This window comes from Puma concolor, chromosome A2, assembly GCF_028749965.1.
Source record: "Puma concolor isolate L17-30 chromosome A2, mPumCon1.1.hap2, whole genome shotgun sequence".
Classification (NCBI taxonomy): Eukaryota; Metazoa; Chordata; class Mammalia; order Carnivora; family Felidae; genus Puma; species Puma concolor.
This window is the reverse complement of record NC_141668.1, coordinates 141549074-141576659: the sequence shown is the minus strand read 5'-3', so window position 1 is coordinate 141576659 and position 27586 is coordinate 141549074. Positions and strand designations below refer to the sequence as shown.

The 27586-nt window shown below is 44.7% G+C and overlaps 1 protein-coding gene across 29 annotated transcripts in view; it reads right to left on the bottom strand.

Moving 5' to 3' along the window:
• CADPS (calcium dependent secretion activator) overlaps positions 1 to 27586 on the bottom strand; it is a 481928-nt gene that overhangs the window by 172529 nt on the left and 281813 nt on the right. For all 29 annotated transcript variants that reach the window (XM_086697709.1, XM_086697711.1, XM_086697714.1 and 26 more), the window contains exons 7-9: positions 24699 to 24810; positions 15869 to 16008; positions 4340 to 4406 (exon numbers count right to left, since the gene is read on the bottom strand). In XM_086697709.1, coding sequence (XP_086553835.1) covers positions 4340 to 4406; positions 15869 to 16008; positions 24699 to 24810 — 319 coding nt within the window. The remainder of the gene's footprint in view (positions 1 to 4339; positions 4407 to 15868; positions 16009 to 24698; positions 24811 to 27586) is intronic.

Sequence of the window (27586 nt, the reverse complement as noted above, 5' to 3'; positions counted from 1 at the left end):
TTAATGTTTATTTATTTTTGAGAGGGAGAGAGACAGAGCATGAGCGGGGAAGGATCAGAGAGAGAAGAGAGCACAGAATTCGAAGCAGGATCCAGGCTCTGAGCAATCAGTGCAGAGCCTGATACAGGACTTGAACTCATGAACGGTGAGATCATGACCTGAGCCAAAGTCAGATGCTTAACCTACTGAGCCACCCAGGAGCTCTGGGATGTGGATTTTAAATAGTACCCAGGGCCGGTGGTCTGGGCCTGTACTGGAGAACACCATCTCATTGCATAGGAAGACTTAAGTCTGTGGCACAGAACTCCCCAGGTTGGGGGCAGCGTCCAGCCACATCCATTCTGATTTTAGTCTCAGCCCTTAGAAATGGGAATCGCTGCTTTGGTACAGAAGCCCTCTGAGGATACCCTTTGTCCCTGGCTAGTAGGAAGTCCATTTACAATCTATCTTTTGGTTCCCCCAAAGTAGTAACACTAAAAGGAAATCTCATTTAGGGCGAATTTTAATAGTTCTTCATTACAGACAAAAACGTAGACTCTATGTGCTTGTCTGTATGTGTGATGGGGGGGGGAGGAGAGCTGGGGGTGGGAGGGGAGAGGATTTTGAGGAGACTGGTGTTGGGTGTGTTCTCTTCCTCTTAGGTTTTCCACACTGTTTTCCTTGAAATTAAATTTAATGGAATTCATATTTGTGTTGGGAATCATGTATTACAAACTCTCTGTAAAAATACTTCCCGAGACCTAACGTGAGTAGAAAGGAAGAAATATTCAGTAAGTCACTCGAGTAGCATATACTTCCTATGTGTGGTTTGCACGCTGATGTCCTTGAAGCTTGTTCCAAGGCTGCCTGGGGAGTGGGGGGCAGGCTGAGGGGAATCTGCTTCCCTCCCCAGCTCCTTCACCCATCCCCACATTTGGCCAGAGTGGGTTCTCCTGGTTTCCCTTCTGCATTTTGAGTTTCGATGGCAGGGTTTGGTGGCTAAAAAGAAACTGGTGATCGTTTATACCTGTGACTGAAATCAACATGGCATGCAGCTCTTGGGTGCTGATTGTTACTACTTGTCCCATCATCCTTCTCTTCCAGCAGCCTCAGAGATTTTGCTTCCCTTGAACTGGGCCAGACCTGGCGCTCTTGCAACTATGGTGGCACTGGGGTTGTTTCAAAGGGGGTGAGCTTTTGGGTTATCATTGTGATAAAACACTTGCAAATGTGGTCACTTAGACAACGGAGGAGAAAAAGTGGGAAGAATCTAAAGACAATGCAATATTTTCTAGGTAGGATCAAACTGCTTTTAGACATTGTTGTCGTGAACAGGGCTCTGTGACAGTGGGCTGTCATGTCACCTGTGTTGGCCACAGAGGTTGTTAAGGGAGGAATCTGATTTAAGTTGGAACTGAAGGTTATGTTTGGACGATCGACATCCCCAACGCACCTCAATGGCTCTTGAAAGTTATGAGAATCATGTGTAAGTGAAACCTATTGAAATCCCGAAAGTGTTCTCTTCAGCTGTCCAGGAAAGATGTGGAACTTTACACGGGCTATGTATGCCCTCTGCTGATTTTCACATGTGAGCGCGGAACTTGGCTTTTAGCGACTGTGCGATTCATGTCTTCTCGTGGTAGAAAGCTCAGCGTGAAGGCCCCGAGATGTCTGTGTTCCAGTTATACCGCCTAACACAATCATTCTCTCCTTTTCAGTTCAGTACATATTGTACAGACAGGCTTCACTGATATTTTGGGCACATTTCCTCGTGTTTTTTTTTTCCTGAAGAGTTTTTTTCCCTCTGAAATCGCTTGCAAAGCGAGAGGTCAGCCATTTCTCCTAAGTACGTCATCATTTCAAAGATTTTCAGAGAAAAGTCATGTGTCCAGTGGACCAATAGCTCAGAGGAGGAGGGGAGATTGTGTATCATGGTGAGAGGGCCACCTGTCCCGCTTCCTCTGGGAAGCTGCCACCGGCCACTCTCCAGGCCGTTTGATCTTTCCTTTCTCAGAACCACTTGAAGCCTAGCCTAGGTCCTTCTTCTCTCTCTTTCTTTTCCTTCTTTATTCCACCAAACATGTCCTGGATGCCCACGCCAGGTACTGAGCTAGACGATGTGTATGTGTGTGGCGGGGGAAAGAGGGAAGGACACAAAGATAAATTGGAAACCGAACCAGCCCTGAGACAGCACATAATCTACTGGGAAAGGCCGGGCAACCTCACAAGTGATTCCAAGAAAGGCCGCTCTGCCCAGCGAGAAGCGCTGGATGGGGGAGAACTGTCCATAATCTTGCACTGTATTTTTTGGTGCATTTTGTCTCTCCATTTATAATGCCCTCTCTTTAGAGAGGACACCAGATGTTTTTGCTTAGCTAGCATCCATTTCTCCTTCTGGTCATGGCATCCTGGTTTTGCACTGGAGACAGCCCAGTGGGACTGTTAAATCAAAGTGCCACGGCCTGCCCCTGCTAAGAGCTGGGTGTGTGACCCAAGCTGAACTGATCTCTCTTTCATATTCGGCCACTGACTGGAGATACAAGGGTAGAAAATGTTCAGAGCAGACTTTGTCTTAGGACCACATTGATGACACAGCCAGGGTTCCCTCCACCTGGATTTCTGGCACTGCTCTGGGTCCTGTCGTAGTAAGGATGGCTCATTCAGCTTTTTCAACATCCTGTTATTATTACCTTAATTAGCTTGGGTCTGTTTCTGCTGTTTGCATATATAAAGCACTTCTAACAGATTCCCTTCTGGGAGTGAAAGATCGGGCCTCATAGTTCTTCTCTATGACCTACCAAGTGCCCTACACAGAGAAGATGCTCAATAAATACTGGTCAGTTGATAGTTTGAAGAAATGTATCTCAGGATGAAATATACTCCTTGCCTAGCTATGGATTATTTAGGAGTTTGGGCACAATTCCAAAGTTTTCCTTGGGCTAATTTATTCTAAGATTTTGTTCTACCCCATAGCAACCACAAAAGCAAAAATGACCTCTTGCTTATAGCCAGAGAGATGCATTTTGCCATAGTAGCACAGCAGAGACTTGACTAGGTCTACAGGAAGTCACATCTTAGAAGGTCAGGGTTGGTAGAACCTTCAAGGCCATCGGGCCTAAGAGGCAGTTGCTTTATAGTTAAGATTTAGAATTGGAATGGCTCTAAATACTAGTTAATGCCTGTAGTGAACATAGTAACCCCATGAACACTTTTAGTCACTAAACCACAAGTTGCCTTGCTTTGTGGCATCTTCCAGAATACAGCATATATGAATTTTTTTTTTTTTTTGCAAATTAAATTACAGTGTATATGCTCTGGTGGAGACCGCAAATTACAAAGAGGCAATGGCAGGTGCCCTTATAAACTGAAAAATCCTGACGCAAGAAGCAGATGAACCAAATTTTAAAAAGGGCGGGGAGATTATCAAGGACAAGCAGCACTATTTCTGGACATTTTTTCTTAAATAGACAAGAGAGCAAAGGTACTATTTATACATTACTCATGTATTATTAATACCAATATCTACATCCACATCTGTATCTATATATAGATAGATGTTCCTTGCTGCATGGTTAATAATAGTTCCAATTGGGGAAGCCCACAAGTCCTTCAAAAAGGAAAATTCTACAGATACGTGAGCCAGAGCTATCTATGCAAACGTGGAAAAATGTCTATAGTGATTTATGTTAAAAAAACAAAAAGCGAGCTGTAGGATGACACAGAGTTTGGTGATATATATATATATATATATATATATCTGGAAAGATATATTCCAGACTTTTAAACATAGTTAAAGGAGGTCAGTTAAGACTTTTGGAAGCCCTACGAACCAAGGGAGTGGCATACTCCCCCCACCCCCAAACACCAGGGAATTCAAAATCAAACATACCAAACAGTAAAAGAGATGTCAAAAGTCTAAGTAAATTCTGACTCTTTTTTTGTAAATAGCACATTCTTCTAAAACAATGTCAGTGTTCCTAATGGCCCAACCAGGCACACGCTTGCTTCCTCCCTGGGGCCCTGCATCACGGGCAGCTCACCTCTCCCACTTATCTTACGTATTCCTGCATTCGAGGATTCTAAAATAACGAGCATGCCTTAATTTTTCTAATTTTAAAGTGATGTAAAAATAGGGAAAAGCAACACAAGGGAGTGCTGCGGGTAGCGGAAATTTCAATGTGCCTCTGAAGTGTAGTCACATGCTTATACAATGGGTAAGAAGCCATTAAGCTAACTGCTTGAGCACTGTGCGCTCTAAGTTATACCTCAAATAAAAACCATTAATTAATCCTTAATCTTAATCCTTAATCCAAATCTTTAATACTGATGGCTCTTAAGATAGACAAAGTTGAAGACTTACCTGGACCAATACAAAAAACCTCTTCTTCCATCTCTTCCAGACATTCTTACCGATGGCCCATAAATACCTAAGGAAAAAGAAAAAGACCAGAGTTGCATTAATGCTTGAGCGACTGCACTGTTTAATTCACTTGACCGTGAAGCTTGGTACTCATAAACGAGGAAATGCACATGGCTCAGAAAAAGAACACAGATTTTGGCGCTGTGTGACTGAGGATAAGGAACAGCAAGCCAAAGTTCGCTTCCATTCCCAGAAGGAATTGTGGCCCCTCCTCACACTTGACTAATATTCTTTGATTGATTCCAGAAAGCACCTTGGAAAATGTTACATGGAGACATAATTTTTGTATGTGCTGGAAGTCTATTAGATAGGGAAACTCCTGCCAAAGCTGCACGAGAGAAAAAAAAGAAGGCTAAATCCTACAACCAGCCCCTATGCCTCATGTAGAGGCTCAGCCAGGAGCCGCCCCCAACCCTCCACCTTTGCTCTAATTCTGTCAAATGCAGGTATATTAACAGGGAAGAAATTTCACGTCAACATAGAAAGTTCTCCCTATACCTCTCCCCTTTCCCCAAATGCTCTTCTGTTGATGGAAATTAATCTTGATACAGAAAAGTGAAATAAAAGGAGAGTTAAGAATTACAGAGGAATAACTCAAAGCTATCTGGAGATTTTACAAGTGGTCTTACTAATTCATTCGCGAATTACTCCGCTGGCCTTGTGGATTGCCGCACACTAAACTGACACTAATCAAGGAAGTGAGGCCCCTGGTTTTCAGGCTCTACTGGACCAAGTGAGGAGAGATCTGGTCATACTCAAAAACATTCAAATACTCAAGTTCCCAAACTGGCTTTATCTGCTATAAAAATCAACTGGACAACTTCCAAATCCTCACTTCACCTGGAATCAGACAGAATTTCCGCTTTGGAACATAAAGAAGAATGCACCTAATTAAAATTTATACCATTTGACAAATTTCAGGGGCTCTGAGAACTGGCTGGTGGCCAAAATGTGCTCAGATCTTTAAGCCAGAAACCCAGGAGTCACCCTGGGTTCTTCTGTTTCCTCCTCCTTACTCCTTCATTGCCAAGTGCAGCTGATTTTTACTTCCTGCAAAGTTCATCACTCTGCTCAGTCTCTACCCCTCACACCCTCACGATTTCAGTCCCAGCCCACAGCTTTGCTTCCATGGACAGTGGTAGAGGACACTTTTAATGGGTGTCAAGGACACCCAGAATGATTTTCATCCCCCTCCTGGCCATGAGATGCGGCCCACCATTTGCAGATGCTATCACGCCTTTCCCTGATGAAACTCCTTCGGTGGGTCTCCCTTGTTTACATGAAGGGAGCCTCAAACTTTGGCCACTCACATTCCACTTTCATGATCTATCCTGTATCTGCCCACCTATTCTATGGTTTACTTGGCATTTTCCTTTAAATTAACTTATTTAACACAAATACATTTATTTTGAAAGAAAACTTTATATTATAGCCTCGATACACTAGTTATATATTACGTGGCTCACATGAAAACACATACGTAAACGTTTAACGAACATACGCTTGTCTGTACATCACTAAGATGATTGTGTGTGCCATCAGTGATATAAATCCACTCAGGGAAACTGTAGCCTATAGAGATAAAATCCAGCATCTTGACCTGGCCTGAAAACCTGTTCATTCTCTGGCCCTGCTCGACTGTCTACACTCAGCATCTGCACATTACATTACCCGTAATCCCTGACCACACCAGGAAGTTTCACACTTGTGTAATTTTGCACGTGCTTCACAGCCTGGAATTGTCTACTCTCAGCTCCTTATGTTCAAACTCACATTCTTCCTAAGTTTAAATCCCTACCTTGATGTCATCACACCCCCTGGGCCTTATGGATGGCTCCTCTGTTACAATGATTACACTACTATAATTTGTCTTTATATTTATTGTTCCTACTGGATTGTGAGCTCTTTGAGGGAAGGAACCTTATTCCTTCTTTCTAAATTCTTATTTCTAAATTCCTAGCACAGAACCTTGTTGTGCTTTTTAAATTCCTAGGATGGTTCTTGATATGTAGTAGGAGGTCAGTATATATTTGTTCTATTTCAATGGGTTTGGAAGGCCATGATCTTGGGAAACTAGAGCAACCTTTGTAAATGTTTCCGATGAGGTTTTAAAACACTGCATAAAGACATGCACTCCATCACCAAGTTCTTTGGGTTTTCCATCCAAAATATATCTCAACTGTTTCCATCCCCACTGCTGCTCCCCATTCAAGCCTCCAAGATGTCCACCTGGGCCATAGCAACAGGCTGTGTCCTAACCGGTCTCCCTGCTTCACTCTTGCCCACACTCCACGCAGTACACAGCAGAGAGAGTGACCTTTTTAATGGCTAAGTCAGATTGTTAATACACTCATTATAAATCAGGATAGGAAGCGATGGAAGGGTTTTGACCAGGGTAGAGACATGATCATATGGCTGTTTAAGATGGTTCCAGGGGCTGCTGGATGGAGAAGGCACTGTGGATGAAGGGGGCAAGAGAGAAGGCAGGGAGATCAGCAAGGACCTGGTGGCAGTGGTCCAGGGGCAAGAGATAGCATGGTGCCTGGACCAGGACTGAGGCCATGGCAGTGGTTAGATGGCTGGTAAGTACATCAGCCCTGAGGCCAACATGGTCAGCTCCACTGTTGATTTGATTCCCCCCCAGCCGCCATCCACTGTCCTGGCCAGTGCTCTCAACCTTCTCAAAATAATATATTCACATATTCATGGCAGACATTGACATCAAAAGGAGGTGTGGCCAGGGCTAAAGAGGAAGAGGGTTCACTGGACCGTAACTGTTAGCATCACTGTCTTCCGGTTCTCATTATGATGGTTACTCTGAGATGCTGGGCAAGGCGCTTAACTGTCTGGTGCCCTGGAAAAGGGAATGGTTCTTCTCCTGAAGGGTTGTTGTGGGGATTAAATGAGAGGATTCTTGTGAAATAGGAGCGCGAGGCACAGCAGAAAGTAGATACACAATAAATGTCAGCCTTATTATAAACTATCTCTGCGTACAGAGCAAAGTGTATCGTTACTAGTAGTAAATAATAGCTAAATATGTGGAAAGAAATCTCCTCGGACATATGGACACAGGAAAACAGACGAAATGAAAATCATATGAAGAAAGTGGGTGAAAACATTTGTATTTGTAGTAATGACGGGCAAGGTTAGAACAGTCTCCTACTTTTCTGGAATTCTATCTGGCAGCTAGTGCCCATTTTCTTTTTCCCCTTTCCTTGAACTTCACATAGACAAATTCAGAACAGTTAACACAGACACTACATTCGAAGTTTGTAATTTTTTTTTAACACTTTTTTTTTTTTAAATGTTTATTTACTTTTGAGAGAACGAGAGAGCGAGACGGAGTGTGAGCAGGGGAGGGGCAGAGAGGGAGACACAGAATCCCAAGCAGGCTCCCGGCTCCGAGCTGTCAGCACAGAGCCCGACGCGGGGCTCAAACCCACGAACCATGAGATCATGACCTGAGCCGAAGTCGGACGCTCAACCTACTGAGCCACCCAGGTGCCGTTGAAACTTATCATTTTAGGTGATGGAAATGAAAGCAGGAAAAGGAATTCACTAAAAGCCACAGAATATAACTCACACTGAAGCATAATAAAATACTAGCTACTGCTTGATGAAGTTTTACTAGTATGCTGTGCTGTCTCAGGCACTTTACTCAAATGTACTGTACCTACCCGGAGGGGGTAAGGCCTGGAGTCTGGAGCCGTGTCGCCTTGGTGCATGGACCCGACACAAAGTACATGCTTATGGTTAGGTACTTCATTACATTATTATTCCTATTTTACAGGTGAGGGATCTGCACTCCAAGTAACCAGCTCAGGATTCCACAGCTGGTGAACGGAACAGCCAGAACTGAAACCCGGAATAGTCTGGTTCTAGAGTACCCTTTTCACTGCACTATTCTTTGTTCCATTTTAGACGAAGGACTTAGGTTTCTTTTTTTTTTTTTTTTTTTTAATTTTTTTAAGTTTCTTTATTTATTTTGAGACAGAGAGAGAGAGACAGAGAAATACAGAGAATTTATTTCTGTGTAAATAAATAGGGGGGAGAGGCAGAGGAGATGAGAGGGAGAGAATTCCAAGCAGGGTCCGCACTGTCAGCGCAGAGCCTGACATGGGGCTCGAAACTCACAAATCTTGAGATCATGGCCTGAGCCGAAATCAAGAATCAGCTGCTTATCGGACTGAGCCACCCAGGCGCCCCCATGAACTTTTGTTTCTTTCCTGAAATGAGAACACGAATTGCTATTCCAATCGGACTTTTCCGGTGAAAGCCTTCTGAATGGGAAAGCTGAGTGGCATCGGAGAAAAAATCAACAATCCTCCTTTGCAAAGTATCAGTTGGTTTGCGTGAAGGAGGGGCTTTCCCTCGGAGGTTTTCCTCAGAATTTATTGCTAATTTGGCACATACCAGAAGGTGTCAAAACCGAGAAAAACTGAGGGCTGCACTGTATCATTTCTGTCTAGTCAGCTCCGGCTCTGTATTCTCTTAGGCTGAAACGCGCTCAGGAGACAGGACGCAAAGTACCTGCAGCAGATGGGAGTTCTGTCATTGCAGATGCACTGGTGGCCTTCCCCTCAAGCTCCTCACACTACAGACAGATCTATCTGCATGGGCATTAGTGGCCCTTGACTCTCTCTGCGGGCCATCGGGATGGTGGCAATCTGGATTTACAAATAAATCAGCGTTCCAGAGTCGGGAGCCAAAGTTTAGCCTGGTGGTTGTATCTCAGACTCGGGGTGGAAACACCTGTGTGGGAGTTTGAACCCTGCCACCAAGTGCCCTTTGGCTTAGCTGCCTGTGCCTCCGTTTCCTCGGCTGTAACATGGGGACAGTGTGCCAAGTTGTTGTGGGGGCTGATGGGGACCATGCACGGTGAGTGCTTAGCACAGACTGGCGCATACTTAGTGCTCGGTGACGTTAGGTAATATTGTGGCTTGTCATTATCCTTAGCAGTAGCAGTGGCCGTAGTAGAAATAGTAGTCTTAGTAGAAAGACGTCCCTGTCAGTTTCATTCTATGAGAGGCCAGAGTGAACTACAAACGACAAAACGGAGGAAAGAGAAAGATGCTCTTGGGTCTTCCATGGCCCCCTGGCTCCAGCATCCCTGGGTCTTGGGACTACTTGGCAGGGCAGCACCCATGGTGATGCTTGTAACTTGTCACTTGTATAAAAAACGGGACGGTCTTCCTTCCCCTGATGCTTGTGAGTGGCAATGAATTAGTAACTCAGTTCTATTTATTAAACATCCCCTGGGCTTAGCACTAGGTGTACGCATGGTGGGTGATCCACAGCCATTCATGGGGAAATGTTTTATTGTATGTCTTCTCCCAGGATGCCTGGGGAGGAGCAGCCAGGGCAGGGAGAAGAGTACGGGCTCCCCTCAGGACCTCGGCCGGAATCACTTGCCCCTGGACCCCTTACGAAGGGGTAAGGATGGCCGAGAGGGACATGGAGACCAAGGATAGGTTGAGGTTTCAGTCTGGCAGGCTGTGGAGCCAGAAACTACGCGTCCGACTTTGGCTCAGGTCATGATCTCACAGCTGGTGAGTCTGAGCCCCGCGTCAGGCTCTGGGCTGACAGCTCGGAGCCTGGAGCCTGCTTCGGATTCTGTGTCTCCTTCTCTCCGCCCTTCCCCCCTTTGTGCTCTGTCTCTCTGTCTCTCTCTCTCTCTCTCAAAAATAAATAAATGTTAAAAAATTGAAAAAAAAAAGAAGAGAAGTCACATTAAGACAAAACCAAGATTCTTTCTGGAGGCATCTCTCCCTTCCTTGGAGAGTGAGTGAGAGCATGGAGGGTGCAAAGACTCCAGATGCCTGAGGCTTCTTGCCACAGCCCAGCAGGAAGATGCATGGACTGGGGAGAAGCACCATAAATGAATGATAGCAAACACTGGTAAGAATAACCTCCACCACCAGCTGTTCCACAGCTGTAGCCCTTACCACGTATCAGACCCTCTTCTAAATGCTTTACATGTAGTAACTCATTTAGTTTCTCACAACCTTATGAGGCAAAACTATTGTGACTTTATGCCGAGCAAAATGAGGTCCACAGAGGTTAAGCAACTTGCCTACAGCTAGTAAGTGGTTACTGCCAAGGATTATATCCTAAGTAATTGACCTAATTGGCATTTACAGACAATAATACAACAAAGAACATAAAACAGAATCATAAAAATATTCAGTTAGTCCAAAAGAAGGCAAAGGAAAAAAAAAAGGAAAAAAAGAAAAAAGAGGAAAAAGGAACAAAGATCAGAGAGAACAAACAGAAAAAAAGCAAGATGACAAATAGCAATTTTTTTAGTGTATGTTAATTTTTGAGAGAGAGAGAGTGTGCGCACACACGAGTGGGGGAGGAGGAGAGAGAGAGGGAGGCACAGAATCCGAAGCAGGCTCCAGGCTCCCAGCTGTCGGCACAGAAGCCAATGCGGGCTCAAACCCATGAACCACAAGATGATAACCTGAGCCAAGGACAGACACTTTACCAACTGAGCCACCCAGGTGTCCCAACAAACAGCAATTTAATTTAAACCTAACTATATCAATAATCACAATAAATACAAATAGGCTAAATATTCCAATTCAAAGGCAGAGATCTTCAGATTGAATTCAAAAGGCTAGAGCCAAATCCATGCTGCATACAAGAAATGCACTTTGACTCTAATGGCATAAATTAAAAATAAAAGGATGGAAAAGATTTACCATGCTAACATTAGTCTTTAAAAAAAAAATTTTTTTTTTAACGTTTATTTATTTTTGAGACAGAGAGAGACAGAGCATGAACAGGGAAGGGGCAGAAAGAGAGGGAGACACAGAATCTGAAACGGGCTCCAGGCTCTGAGCTGTCAGCACAGAGCCCGATGCGGGGCTCGAACTCACGGACCGTGAGATCATGACCTGAGCCAAAGTCGGGCGCTTAACCGACTGAGCCACCCAGGAGCCCCTAACATTAGTCTTTTAAAAAGCTGGAGGGGGGGCTGTATTACTGTCACACAAAGTAAATTTCAGGGCAAAGAATATTACGAGGGATAAAGAACAGTTCAAATGATAAAGGGGTCAATTAATCAAGAAGTTACAATAACCTTAAATGTTTATGCGTCTCATACTAGAGCTTCAAAATAAATGAGACAAACATGGACAGAATTGTAAGAGGAAACAAATCCACAATTATAGTCACAGATTACAATACTTCTCTCTCAATAATTGATAGAAAATCAGGAAGTATTTAGAGGATTTCAACAACACTATCAGCCAACTTGATTTAATCGGCATTTACAGAAAATAAGCCAATGAAGGAGATAAAATGGGACCCTAGAAATATTTAATTAGGTCAGTCATGGCAGTCTTGTTTGAGAGTCTACACCAATCTGAGCAGTGTCTTGGAGACTTACAGGGAAGAGAGAGGAATGTGATAGTTGGAAGAACAAGACGTCTAAAGCAACAGCACAGCTAAGAAAATGGAAGAGGAATGGGGATTTTAAGAAGCATGGCTGAGACATATAAACTGTATCCCTTGCAAGTTCTGTTAAAGCATAACAGGAAAATCAGATTTGCTGTAAATTACTCCAGGTTGGGGCACGGCAGTTCACTGAATGAAACCAAAATGGAATCAGGGGAGCTCTCTATTTCATTCAAGTTTGGGTCCTCCATTTAAGGTCGAACCAGAAGGAATAATGTAATTCTAGACACAGCTCCAATGCTTACTCTCACTTGGACAAGACTGTTCACCACCCCCACGTCTGTTTCCCATATATGTAAAGTGGGAATTCATTCATTCACTTACTCATTTATGCAACCATTAGATTAATTTATTGGGCTTTTACTACCTGGTAGGCCCTGTAATAGCTACTTTGAACAAGGGAGACAAAGGTCCCTGATGACAAGGAACTCAGAGTCTAATGGGGAAGAGAGACGACAAACTAATAAACAAAGAAATATGTGATGTGTGAGTTGATGATGAGTGCTCTGCTGAAAATAAAGCAGAGTAAGAAAGAGAGAAGACACAGGTGGGCCAGGCATTCTGACATTCTGACATGGCACACAGACATGCAGAAATCAGGGTGAACCAGGTGGAAAGTTGGGTGGGGGAGAAGAGGCATCCAAGGCAAAAGGCATCCAAGGGAAAGGTGGGGCCGAGGGCCCTGAGGTGGGGGTGCACGTGGAGGTGGGGAGGAGCAAGGAGGCCACTGTGGCTGGAAGCGTGATCAAGGTCATATAGGTAGTGGAGTTTTTATCAGATAGGGCCTCGTAGCCATGGTAACAACACTGGCTTTGACTGTGAGATGGGGAATCATTGGAGGTTTTCCAGCATTTGAGTGGCAGGATCTGACTTGTGTGTTAAAAAAATTACTCCGGCTTCATGTTGGGAGACAGACTACAGGGAAGGAAGGACAGCAGGAGGGGGGCTGCTTAATCAGTAAAGGCACAAGTGAGGGAGTTAAGGGTTCAAGGCTTGGATCCAAATGGTGATATGGTGGTGGTGAGGAGAGGCTGAACTCTGGATTTCTCTCAAAGGTACAGTGAATAGAATTTGCTGATGGATGACATGAGGGGGTGAAAGTGAAAGAGAAATGTCAAAGATGACCCCAAGATTCTTGGTCCGAGCCACCTGGGTGAAGGGAGAGGCCATTTATTAAGATGGGAGGATAATGATACGTAGTCCTTGTGAGGCTGTTTCAGGGAAGAAATGAGAACATGCGTGTGAATGCACTTGCTGAACTTGAAAACACCATATGGATGTAAAATATGAAAAATAACTCTCTGAGGAGCTGCTTATTGTCAAATAGGCCCAGATACTCAGGTCTTAAGGCCCCAAAATAGTGTTGACTTTCTCACTAACATTTTTCTGCTCAATAAGGAAAGTTATTCTGAATGTCCCAGTCTACCAACAAGGACTAATTTACAGTAATTCTGATTTTTCCTTTTATGTTTTAATAAACATTAAAGTAGATAAAATTTATAACCTCAGCCATGCTTCTTGAAAATTCCTTTCTCTCTACCATTCTTTAAGCTGTAACACTATTCTGATATTTCTTTCCTTCCCTACACAATGGGGCTCGAGAAAGCTTTTTTTACGTTTAAATGGAAAAAAAATTGTAGTCCACAAGAAACTCTTTTAATTTCCTTGGGTCATCCCTTGTGGAACTAATTTTGTCCACCCCTGATTTAGGCCACAATGGGTCTCTGGCAGTGTTGTTAAGAAAGCTATTGCCTACTTTTCAGGGCTACTTTAGGCTTTCCTAGTATATTTCTTGGCAGATGGGTAATTTTTACATGGGAGTCTAGAAACACGAAATAACTGTGGAAACTGTCAGAAGTTGAGTTACATATTTCTTCTGTCATCTGCAGGGTCAAGATAGCTTGAAATGTCTCAATAATTTTACAAATGAACCAAAAGAAAAAAAATTACTGAATTCAAATCAGTTAGTTCAGTTCCCAGCAGCGTAAATGAAGAGAATGTGGGAGATGGGAGTGTGTCCCCTGGGGAAATTACTCGGTATGTAAAGTTTGCTGTGGGAATTAAATAAGGGAGTGCTTGTGAAACTCCATACTAGGTGGGGTGAGCTGCTGATCCTATAAGGAAGTTTTTTTTTTAAAAAACTGAACTTTTGAGGACAGATACATCCAATCATATTTTTGTTGTCTCTCTCTTCAGTCTGTCCTACCCTCCTCATTTCTCTCTCTCTCTCTCTCTCTTTCCCTTGCTCACTCTATCCTGCTCATGCTCCTGTTCCTTTAGCAAATAGTTACTGAGCATTTATGAGCAAGTATTTTTGCAAAAGATGAAGAATGTTTTCCTGTATGCTATAAAGACCTAACAGAATTCTCTGACCCTTTGTCTCGCAACTGGGATGTTTACATCAAAGGGGGGAAATTCCACTTAACATTTGGAATAGATGCCAGGGGTATGATCAGAAGGAGGAAAAGGCGACTTCACAACCATTTCATGACACATCTTCATGAGATGCTAACGTAACTGGGGAGAAGCTAGCTGCCCTTCATCATGATGGTGGAAAAAAGACGAAATGTGTAGCAAGGGTCTGGCTCACTCTCCCACAGCTGTCCACTGGCCGCAGGCAGAACAGCTGTGGCAAAATCCCATCTCAGGCTCTGGGAACAGCTTGGTCTCAGGATAATGCTATCCAAATTCTTCAAATCCGTGCCAGAGCTCAAGGGCAGTACGGGGTCTCCAGCTTGTTGGGAAACCTTTTCTTTCTCTGGGGTTCCCCATGCCTGACTCCCTCTGGTGCCCTGACTGGGAGGTACCTATCTTTTCTTGAAACCTTGAGCTTTCCATGTTCCTTGGAATACCAAGGCACTAACTCCCTACAACATCATTCTTTACTTCCTGATCACATGCTGCTGTGGTCTGCTCATGTGCTGGGGTGTGTACTTCCTGTCCTAACCGCTCTCTCCTGGACCTCTTTAAATGCTTCTATTTGAATGTGTCTTACTCACTGGCTAGTCCCTGGGTTTGGGTTTTTGTAGCCCCTAAACCTCTAGCACTGTAGAGCACTAAACCTCTAGAATTATAATCAATTCTCAGTTTTCATTTCCATTTTATGACTTTAAACCATCTCATGGATGCATACACCCCAAAGGGAATTAATGAGATGTTTCTAGAGGAGTTAAGCAGAATGATAGCCTGTGGCAAACGGTACCCGCAGAATAATTGAAAAACAATCCATTCCCTTCTGTTGGTTAGACATTCCCCTCCTCAGTGATATGGCCCAACTCCTTTCTAAGTGCTCACATTTACTGAGAGAGTGGTGTCCAAGCAGTTTAATTGAATAAACCATGGCATTACCCAGTTGTCAATGAAGATTTCCTGTACAAATCATTGGTTTGATCTGTGAAATGAAACTTATTTCGTTTATTCTTTTTATGCTACTTGAAATAACTGCTCATGCCTCTCAACCTTAAGAACTGAAAATGATCATATATTTCCTATGTTTTGGTCATTTTTTTAAAAGACTTCGCTGAACACTACACTCTAACACTGATTTAACGTTAATTGTTTGAAAGTCACCTATAGCACCTGCTCATGTCTCTTGGACGTGGTTGTTAAAGAAGGTGAGAGAGGATGAATCATAGAGTCTGAAAGATCTAGATGCCACTGAAAGGTACACAAAGCCAATGAAACCTCCTAAACCAGAATCACTTAGCATGCTTGAATTGCACTGGAAATCCTATTAGAAAAAAAGAAGGAAATCAATCTATTTTGACAGCACAAATGCACATCCAGTAATCATAAGAATTGAGGTTTGTAGTAAATATAAAAATCAAGAAGTTTTACAAAAGTTTTATAAAAACTGAAGTTTATAGTAAATATAAAAACCAAGAATCTCTCATGAATCCTTTATATTTCCTTCCATGCAGTTCTCTGAAGATCAGCTTTTCTTTTTAAAATTTTTAAGAAACAGATAAAAACCTCTCCCAAACTACCACTTGGAGAAGAAACACTTACCCAGAATGCTTCATGTTTTGAGGCTTATCCATTCGGACAGCAAGTTTGATTTTGAGGTCTTGATCAGGGCAGTTTTTGGAGACTGTCATTTTGTGCCACTCTGACTGTTTGGGGCTGTTTGGGGTAGGGTGGAGAATAACCTGTAGGCGAAAAGGACATCCATGTTAGCCAGAAAGTGGAGACACTGTTACAGGCATGTTGTTTTCAACAAGAAACTCTGCTGCTGAGAAGCTGCGCGTCTTGCCCAGCTCCCAGGGAGGCGTTTAAATGAAACAGAGGCTTGGCCACAGGACTGCAATTCAAGGCTTCATCTACCAACCGTGGCTGCCTCGTGCCAAGCAGAGACCAGCCAGAGGGCAGAAATGGTGTTCTCCTGCTCTCCTCTCTCTCCCTGGCTAATTCAGGAAAAGTAATGATCATGATTTCGGTCACTCTGCTTGTACATCTTTCTGAAATTTCGAAGTCCCAAAGCAACCCAGGACAGAGACTCAGGCTCATCATCCATATAAGAAGGCGGATGTATGAAAGAAAGACATGAGAGATTACACAGTAGAGCACCTCTCGTCCGCTCATTTTTCGCTCCTCAGGATTCCTTCCCCTGTCTCAGGAGGAGGAAATCTCTCAAAGGCCATGGGGAATGCGGAAGGGACTTTATGGGATGGATGAGAAATGAGAGGCCTAGGGAAGGGAGGGATCTGGCTGACAGTCACGCATTTACATAGACGGTCACACCCATGGGGCATCTCCTCAGGTAACAAACACCGAAATCTGTCCGGGTTTGAAAGGAGGCCCACACAGCAGGAAGGATGGGCTCTCAGAAAGCGTCTTTTTGACCCTGCGCTGCCGAGTTGGGGCTCCAATGTGAGGTTCTGTCTCGGAGGCTGCAAGTGAGGCAAGGAGTGGATAACTCGGGACATCCGCCTCTTCATTTTGTGACCGGAGTTGTCAGGAGCCACGTGGGGTCTGAAGAACACGCACTGGGGCAGGAGTGGAATATCTGGAAAATCCCCTGGACTGAGGGAACAGGAACTAAATGCAGGCGCGACAAAAGCTGGGCCTGCTAAGATGTGCTTTTGTGGTGGCCGCGGGCCCCGATTTGTTGCAGGCTGCTCTGGCTCTGTTTTCAAAGCATCTCCTTTCTCTGGGTGCAGGGGGAGGCCGCCTCTCTCCTGGGCTTCTTTCACCTCTGCAGGGGGAGGGGAGGGGTTCGGAGGCTCGGAGGCGGACCCTGCGGCCTTCCAGAGGCTGCCAGCCTCACTGCCCTCATGCGCCCGGCTGGCATGTAGAGGGTGGGAGCATATGGCTTCCCGTGAGGCGGCACAACAGGAGCTCGGGGCAGAGCGAGCCGGTGTGGCAGAAAAGCAGAATCGGCCCGCTCTGATAGGCCTCGTTGGTGCTGAATTTTCACCCCTTCTCCCTCCGGGCCTGACCCCTCCCCGCACCCCCCCCCCCATTAAATTCCCTGACTCTGATGAAAGAAAATTCATCCATTTTTGCTAAGCACAGAATTTGAGTTTTCCCAATGTCTTATGTATGACATGATGGAAATACCAGGCCTGATTTTTCAGACCAGAGGCTGCTCAAGTTTTTCTGACCATGCCCTGTGCCCATAAAATATACTGAGCAAATAGCCCAATACCTGTAAATATATTGCGACCAATATAAAAATATATCACCATCAATATATAAATATATAAAATATCATTATATATCTATGTAAGTTATATAACTAGATATCATTATATTTATACTTTATGTTTACATTATATACATTTACTTTATATATTAGCTTATTACATATATCATAAAATACACACAAATATAGAAGTCTTAAAAATGAGCTACGGATAAAAACTATATATATATATATATATATATATATATATATATACACACACACACACACACATATATATATATACACATATATATATATATTTTTCCCCCTTAAGTTTATTTTGAGAAAGAGATAGCATGAGTGGGGGAGGGGCAAAGAGCGAGGGGGAGACACGGAATCCCAAGCAGGCTCTGTGTGGTCAAAGCACAGAGCCCAACGTGGGGCTGGAACTCACAAAACCGTGAGATCAAGGCCCGAGCCAAAATCAAGAATCAGATGCTCCACCGACTGAGCCACCCAGGTGTCCCAAAAACTGTATTCTTACATGTCTCGCTAATTGTGGCGGCTTGGAACTATTATTAGCTATATTTTAAGGTATCATATATATTTAGGGCAAGGCTCATTGTTAATGATACTAGATGTAAGTCTGCAGTTCACGTAGTCTTTTGTTTTTTTTAATTTATTTGTTTATTTTTGGAGAGAGAGAGAGAGAGAGGGAGGGAGAGAGGGAGAAAGAGAAAGAGTGAGCATGAGCAGGGGAGGGGCAGAGAAAGGAGACAGAGAATCCCAGGCAGGCTCTGTGCTGTCAGAGCCTGACATGGGGCTCGATCTCACCACCCTGAGATCTCGACCTGAGCTGACACCAAGAGTCAGACGCACAACTGACTGACCCACCCCGGCGCCCCAAGCAATTCAAGTAGTCTTGTAAATAATTTCAGAACATCTTGCCTGACACCTGATCTTATCTGGTTACACGGGCAATGACTTTATCTCATGATGTGGGTGACAGAGGTCCTGCTCAGTAAGGCGATGTCAGCTCCACCATTTTTTTTGTGTGGTTTTTTTTTTTTTTTTTTTTTTTTTTTGCCAGGCTTGCAATAGTAGTATCTTAAGATTATAGCACTTTTTGGGGCGCTCGGGTGGCTCAGTCGGTTCAGCGTCCGACTTCCGCTCAGGTCATGATCTCACGGTTTGTGAGTTTGAGCCCCGCTCAGAGCCTGGAGCCTGCTTCAGATTCTGTGTCTCCCTCTCTCTCTGCCCCTCCCCCGTTCATGCTCTGTCTCTGTCTCAAAAAATAAATAAATGTTAAAAAAAAAAAAAAAGATTACAGCACTTTGTAGTAATCTTTTTTAGACCATTTGTTCATTTTGTGAGAGTTGCTTTAGTTAAAATTGTTTCATAAAATGTGTAAATTCATGTAACTGGTGCCAGAAGAGTATAATATGTTGTAGGATGCTGAAGGCAAGTACGTCAAGGTGCCACTGGGGGTGCGGGTGGGGGTGCACCTCTCCCTCCCCTCAAGAGAACGCCCGTCCCTATAGGTCACTCCATATCCTGTTCCGTTTCCGGGGACCCCAGCATTTGGGAGATGGAGGGAGGTGCCGCCCTTCCTAGGGAAGCTGACCCTCTCTCCTGAGCCAGTCTGGCCTGAGAGGTGAAAGGGGTGATGTGCTGGGAAGCAAGGAGGGGGAGGGGGCTGGGAAGAGAAAGCCCAGCCAGGGCCAGAACAGCAGCAGGCAAGCCCCCGAGCCTCCTTCTGCTCCTGCCCGCTTGGCAAAATCAAAGCAGGAGCCTCGCTCTGGGCGCCCGGAGCTCGTTAACAGGACTTCCACCATATGGATTCTGGGCGTGTTTCCCACCGGCAATATGGCGTCCATTCGCCGACACGAATGACCACAGCTCATTACTGGCCGCTCCACAAAGACTTCCTCCGTGTGGTGGCTCCCCGGGGAGACTTCCTCTCCAGGGTGGATGGAGAGGTGAGGTCACTGCTGTTCTTCTCCATCTTCCCCCCCCCACCCCACCATGTGCCCGACGGGTCGACGTCTCCTTTGTATGTGTCAGCCCTGCTGAATTATTAGGGTCCTCCTGGGTGCACGTGAGCCCTGAGCAGTCCAGACACCTCATCTGGACATTCCAGGATGCTAATCAAGCACTTTGTCATCTCAGCCGAGGCCCATGTGTGCTGCGCTTTGATGTGGTGATGCCGATGTGGGAACGCAACCCACTCTGCGCAGTAAGCAGCATGCCGGCCAGCCCCAGGTTCTCTTAGTTACCTGGCGGCACAGGCAGGTCCTTGGGGGTGGGGGGGGGGGCTGTTTTAACCCTGAGCCTTTTCCTGGCTGATCGTCTCCAAGCTTCAGCCTGTACATCCTTCCCTACCTCCGTATCCACTTGACCTGACCCCAGGAAGGCATCCCTGACCCTCAGACTGGATTGCGTCCCCTAGCTATGCACTTCCCAGGTGTTCTTCCTCTAGCAGAGCACTTACCACATTGCAGTATAATTTCTGGTTTGTTTTTTTTTAATGTTTATTTATTTTTGAGAGAGAGATCATGAGTGGAGAAGGGGCAGAGAGAGAGAGGGAGACACAGAATCTGAAGCAGGCTCCAGGCTCCGAGCTGTCAGCACAGAGCCCAACGCGGGGCTCGAACTCATGAACCGTGAGATCATGACCTGAGTTGAAGTCGGATGCTCAACCGACTGACCACCCAGGCACCCCTATAATTTCTGTTTTTTTAGATCTATATCCCTTATGTTCTTTTGAAGTTAAAGATTTTTGCCTGTCATTAGTCCTGTTTGCTCTCTGCATGCCACAAATGATGGGACACCATGGGCTCACAATCATATCCAGTGAATGGAAGTTTGATAATATTACAGGGTTGGCAAGGGTGCAGAGGAACCCTCACTTTTGCCTTTTGTGGAAGTATCAATTGGCGTATACTCTTTAAGGGACAATTTGGTAGAATCTGTCAAAATTCAGATTTCATTCAGCAAAATATTTTCTGAGAAACCATCCTACGCATGTACACACATATGCACAAAGAAATAAATTCAAGGTTATTCACGGAAGCATTGCTTATACAGCCAAAGACTGGAAATAATCTAAGTATGTTATGATACATCTATACCTGGAATATTACACAGCTATGAAACAGGAAGCAAGTCAGTATGGGCTGACGTGAACTAATCTCTAAATACACTGATATTTCAAGCAAAGTACAAAACAGTATGTATACAGTAATTTCCTGCTGTTCGTTCATTCATTCGTTCTTTCTTTTTTAGAGGGATATGTACACATATGCTTGTATATGCTATGCTTATACAGGCATAGAACACTAGGGGAAGAATACACACTAAATTGAAAACAAGGCTTTTCCCTGGAGAAGATACTAGGGCAAGGTGGGAACAATCACTCATTGTCACTATTATCCATTAACTTCTTTTTTACAATGCATGAATTTTTTTTTCAATTAAAAAGGTCGATGAGGGGCGCCTGGGTGGCGCAGTCGGTTAAGTGTCCGACTTCAGCCAGGTCACGATCTCGCGGTCTGTGAGTTCGAGCCCCGCGTCAGGCTCTGGGCTGATGGCTCAGAGCCTGGAGCCTGTTTCCGATTCTGTGTCTCCCTCTCTCTCTGCCCCTCCCCCGTTCATGCTCTGTCTCTCTCTGTCCCAAAAATAAATAAACGTTGAAAAAAAAAATTAAAAAAAAAAAAATAAAAAATAAAAAGGTCGATGAAAAGTAAAACATAATGAATACGGCACAAAATAAATGTTGTTGAATGAATGAATGTAGCACTGGATTTCAAATGTGGCTGTGTCCTGCTAAGCCTGGGAGCAATTAAAGCATAGAAACACTCCCCCAGGGGTACAAGGAATTGCTTCACTTAAAAAAAGAAAGCAGTCATCACCAGCTGCGGCCTGTGGAGGTGCTTCCAGAGGAGGGCGCCCCAGCTGGCACATGGACCTGGCAGGCCAGTTCCACGGCAACTGGTAGAAAGTGTCTCCGGTAGGAAGAGTCAGTTCATATCTAGGGGAACATCTATGGGGCTGGAGAAGAGAATGAGTTCTTAAGAAATGAATAACTACAGGGTTGTGGCAAGCTCGTGGCATTCGTCAAAGCAGCAGAGCCCAGGGTTTTATTTCTGCACAGGGACGATGTGATACAGTGGGAATGGTCCTGGAGATGAGTCAACATCATTCCTGGCAAGTTACTTACCTCCTCTGGGCCCCAGCGGACTCATCCGTACAAGATGAGTAATAACTCATCAGGGTTATTATCGGTGAGATAATATAGCATGGTATAACAGGGTTATAGCATCGGTGAGAGACTGCAGAGCCTCGGGGCAGTGCCCTGGTCACTGGCAAATGTACAGGGCATGGGAACCAACCAACTGGGTGGGTCTAGGGAAGCTTCCTGCCTTCTGTGGGAATCTGTTTTCTCTTCTATAAAACAAAAGGTTTGACTAGCCCAGTGGGTTTAACTTTTCTGAGTGGAAACAGCTTTGAGAAATTGGTGAATGCTTTGGACTGGCAAGTCCAGAAAAATGTACATATGCCCCCTCGCTACCTCAACATTTGCAAACAATTTCATGGGGTTCCTGGATTCCAGGGAACCTTCTGTGGACTCAAGTTGAGCATTCCTGGACTTGTCTCTCCGAATACTAATATTCTGGTCTAAATCCTAGTAATACGATTCCAGGTCAGCTGTATAGATGAAAGCCAGATTAAGGAAGCAGGCAAAAAAGGAAGAAAAAAGAAAGCACACTTAATGTATTCTTGCTGGCGTTGTTAGAAGTGTGTGCCTGTGTGCTAGTCTCGACGTATTCTCTCATTTTTCCATAGATGACACATCAGAGGGTTAGAGAGGTTGAAAGTTTTGGCTGAAGTCATACAGTTTTCAGAAGGGATTATGTAATCAACCAGTACGAAATGAAATGTATTGGGAGTCTCTGTGCCGGCCTCTGGGTATATAGGGTAGTGAACAAAATAGTTTAGGCTTCTATGCCCACGGGGTTTTCATCATCCAGTAGGGGAGACAGAAGCCAACATTTCTGTAAATTCTTCTCTCTTTCTCTCCTTGGCGAGAAGTTTAGTAGAGAGGGGGCTGAGGCAGTGAATGAAGGAAGATGGGCAGTCAGGAAAAGTCTCTTAGGAGGAGAAGGCATTGATGCAAGGAAGGAGGCAGCCTTTTGAAGAGCTGTGGACAGTGGGGAGAGCGTTCCACTCAGGGAGAAAGCCCTCTGATGCAGGAAAGAATGGTTTATGTAGCAGACTGAAATTTGGCCAACGAAGCTGGGACATAGTGGATAAGGGGAAAGGTAGTCACAACTGAGGCCGAGGAAGTAGGCAGAAGCCCGATCACATGAATCCTTGTAGGCTATACTACAGAGTTCAGATTTTTATTATAAGCAGTATGGGGTGATGGAAGCATTTTAAGCTAGGAAATCTAACTTACGTCCTGAAAATACAGGCTGTTTGGTGTAGAGTCAATAACTGGGAAGTAAGAAGAAATGTCTCTATTATCTCAGGGGTGCTCAAAGGGATTGGTACCACCCTTTGGGATGTTTCAGCGATTTGGGGGACATTTTTGGTTGACAAAACGGTGCTGGGCTCTGTTGGTATTGAATGGGTGGGGCCTGGGGATTCGACATGCCATACGATGAATGAGATATTCCTCCCCAGGGAGGAATTGTCCTGAATCTCACCTAACTTCTAAATATTCCCACTGGATACGAATGGAGGTGGAAAAGCCTGTCTATAATTAATTGAGTCCAGATCTTAAATCTTTCGTTTACATATTGTTAAAAAGAAAACCAGAGGCCCAAAGTGGTGTCACTTAGACCTTATTCCCAAACCGGTGCTCAGTACGTAATCTACCTGCAGTTCCAACCTCCCCCAGAAATGTAGGCCTAACATGTCAGTCAAGAATTTTCCAATCAGCACCCACGCGTCTGCCCTCTCCATCCTCCTGCAAAGAAAGATGGGGTAATTTGCGAGATAAGACCCCTCACTTTCACCCTGAAGGAAAGCCACCTTGCCTAAAACAATCCTTTTCTTTGGCTAATAATTTTCTTGCCCCATTGGCACATCTCTTTGGAGCCTCCTCTACTTGCAGACGGGATGGAATGCTGCCTTATCCACGAATCATTACCAATGAGAACTTTAATCTTTGCTCAGTTGAATTTCTGTAATTTGGAACAATATACACTCAAAGTAATTCTGGCACTTTTCCAGGGAAACCGAGGAAACTTTGTTTCCTTGGTTGATGGTTTCAGGAAATCAGTTCACTGATATGTAAGTTGTTCAGCTTCCACCCTCCACAGCGGATTTTGTGACTGTCACCTGCCTAGTGATTCTCCATATGGGAACAAGGAAAGCATTCCTTCTGTAGGTCTTCTAGTGCAATGGTGCCTGAATCGCTACATTTTTGAAATTATTTTATGATTATTATTTTTAAGATTTTATTTTAAATAATCTCTACACCCTATGTGGGGTTCGAACTTACAACCCTGAGATCAAGAGTCACATGCTCTACCAGCTGAGCCAGCCAGGTACCCTGAAGTTATTTTATTATTAATTCCCTTTTATTTCTCTTTTATATTATGTCACTGTATTGATTTTTAAATTGTCAGGTGGTTAGGTTGTTAAATTGTCTGAGGAGCGCCTGGGTGGCTCAGTCCGTTGAGCATCCGACTTCGGCTCAGGTCATGATCTCACGGCTCACGGCTGGTGAGTTCAAGCCCCGTGTCGGCTCTGTGCTGACAGCTCAGAGCCTGGATCCCGCTTCGGATTCTGTGTCTCCCTCTGTCTCTGTTCCTCCCCCACTTGCACTCTGTCTCGCTCTCTCTCAAAAATAAAGACAGACTAAAAAAGAGAAAAACTTAAAAGTAAATAAATAAATAAATAGTCTGAGAGTTTCACTTCAAGACAGAAGGGGCATTACAAATCTCTGCTCTAACGGGTGTCTGGGTCTGAGGGTGTTGAGAACGCCTGCTCTGTCTTCTACAATGTGCCCTCCTGGTAGCCCAGATTTAAAGAGGGGAAACTGAGGCTCGGAGAGGTTGAGGGACTGGCCCAGGATCACAAAACCGATGGAGAGTACAGCCCGGGACTCAAACCTGAAACCAAACCTTTCAGGACTTGGCAGTGCTATCCCATGGGACCGGGGGACACGGCTCTCTGGAGCAACGTGTGATGGGGAGCGCTTACCCGTCCGAGCTCCTTGTCCTCCAAGGCCAGGACCCCTGTGCTCTCTGTGAACAGCTTCACCTTCACAGCGGGCAGTGCATGAGTTGTCGAGAAGTCGCCCTGGGTGCCCCAGCTGCAGAAAGAATCAGAGAGGTCAGTGCGGAGACCTCTGCCTTGACAATGCTACACTCAGCTGCCTTCTTCCTGCGTAGGGGGAACGCAGGGTTAACCCGAGGCAGCACTGGCTGTCGCATCCCCCCTCCCCCTCACCTCTGCTCCAAAGCTGCCAGAGTGACAAAAAGTGTTAATTAACTTGTTAGGCAAATGCAAGACAGATGCTCAGAAAGTTGCCACCGGTCTTCACAGAGCTCTACAAGGAATCACTTGGAATTAGCATGAAATCGAGTTGTGGAGAACTTTTCCCATGCATTTGCAGATACTCACAAACTATTTCAGGGTAACCACTAACACTTCCTTGCATCCTTTGAATCCCTAGTTCTTGGAAACAGTCTTAGAATTTGAGACCAGGCTTCATTTGGACAAAGCCAACACCTGACTTTAAAATGGGGGGAGGTGGGGGACCCCATTTCTTCTGGCATTCAAAGATGAGTTGTATAGAGGGATGGATGAAGCTCGAAGAGGAGCGGAAAGCAGAAGAAGTGGGAAATGACCTTTCCCACTGGTCTGTGGGAATCTGAGTCTTAAGATCTCTTCAGAGGAGAGCCTGGCTTACCTAGCGTCTGGGTAGGGTGCCAGACTGGGCTGACAGGAGCTGCTGATGGACCCTCAGATGTGGCCTTTTCATCTACTCCTCACTGTTCTCACAGAGCCACACCATCCATTCTGCACCTGAAATCACTGCGATCTTCCAGAAGTGTTTACTGGACTGCACTGAGCGCCTGCCCTAAAGCCTTCCGTGGCACCTATTCCATTGCACTCAGGGTGCAATCCAGACCTCGGGGTGCAGCCTCCCACTCATCTGCTCCAGTGTCATGGGCCTCCTGATGGCACCACCTCAGGGCTGTGGCAGGCATGGTTCCCTCTGTTGGCAATGCTTCCCCCCACCTGGCTACCTCTTCAGAGCTCTGCTTCAAAAACACTTGCCCAGAGAACACATCCCTCAGTCTCCCAGTCTAAATTTGGTCCAGAGTTAAGCTCTCTGGGAGGTACTGTTTAATTTTCTGTCCTAGCAATCACTGGATTGGTAATTATTTATTTTTGTGCAATTGTTCAATAGCTGAATCCTCTGGGTGTTTGTTTGCTTATATGCATACCTACTACTTAGCATAGTACTTACACATAGAAGACACCTAAGAAATATTTGTTGAAAGAATAAGTGATGCCAATTATACACTCTTTTACAGAACCAGGAGACAGGAATAGATACAGTTTTGCATAGAGATTTTTTTCACTTTGCCTTATATGATGGCCAATTTCCATAATGGAGAAGATTCATTAAAATATTATTATTACTTTTAAGTTTATTTATGCATTTTGAGAGAAAAGAGAAAGACAGAGTGCACACATGTGAGCAGGGGAGGGGCAGAGAGAGAGGAGAGAGAGAATCCCAAGCAGGCTCCCAGCTGTCAGCACAGAGCCCGATGCAGGGCTCAATCTCACAAACCGTGAGATCATGATCTGAGCCAAAATCAACAGTCGAAGGCTTATGCAACTGAGCCACTCAGGCGTGCCTAAAATATTATTTTTTAATGACTCTGTAATATAACACCTTTTAGATATGTCATAATTGATTTATTTAACCAATGTTCTGTTATTGACACTGGGCTGGACATTACTTTTTTATTTCATCTTTGATTATTTCCTTGGCATAGAGAGCTAGATGGGTGTAAGGGATGCTCCTCTTAGAATGCTTCCAGAATTGTGCTCATCAACCAAACTTTCAAGTCTTGGGACACCGATTCCCAAAATGCTTTCCCCAAAAGTGGCAACCATCCTCCCACCGTCTGGGAATGAGTGCAAATCACAGTGCCTCTTGCCTTCATGGGGCCCCTATTCACTTCTTCTTCTGGCTTACTTTGTCATTGCTGTTTTCATGGGTACTCCTTTGACTAATAGCAGCCTTGAATATTTTACTTGGTGGTGGTTGTTTGTATTTCTTCTTTTGTTTATGATGGGAATGACTTCTAGTCTCCATGTTGCACTCAAATAAACCCTGTTAACTCAAGGACATAAGGAATCTAGAGAAAGCGGATAAGACAGTGCCAGAAAAATGGAAGTCAAGGGGAGCCCAGATGGAGACCCAAGGGCACAAAAGTCACTGAGGAAGCACACTAGTCACGACAGAGAAAGGGAGAAGACATGTGAAAGGAGAGGCGACAGAACAAGAGGCAACAGGTTGCAAACACAACAGTGCAATGTTAGATGTACAGATAGAAGTTCTGAATTTTGGTCATCAGCAGCGGCAAGCAATCTCCTAAGACAGGGAAGGTATGTACTAGCAAAGGCAACACAACAGGGCGTAGGGTTTTGAATCAGACACCCTTAGTTCAAATCCTGGTTAATCACGTATGAACTGGAGGACTTGGGGCAAGTCATGAAAGTCCCTGAACCTCAGTGTGCTCAGCTATAAAATAGCCTCATTTCACAGAGTAGTTAAATAGTAAAGATAAATAAAAGTAGGGGTGCCTGGGTGGCTCATTTGGTTAAGCGTCCGACTCTTGGTTTCGGCTCAGGTCATGATCTCATGGTTCATGGGCGTGAGGACTGCATTGGGTTCCGCGCTGATAGCAAGGGTTCTACTTGGGATTTTTTTCTCTCCCTTTCTCTCTGCCCCTCCCCTGCTCACACATATTCATGCTCACTCTCTCTCTCTCTCTCTGAAAAAAAAACAAAAAAAAAACACCTAAAAAAAAGATAAATAAAAGTAAGGATTAAAAAAAAAAAGTAAC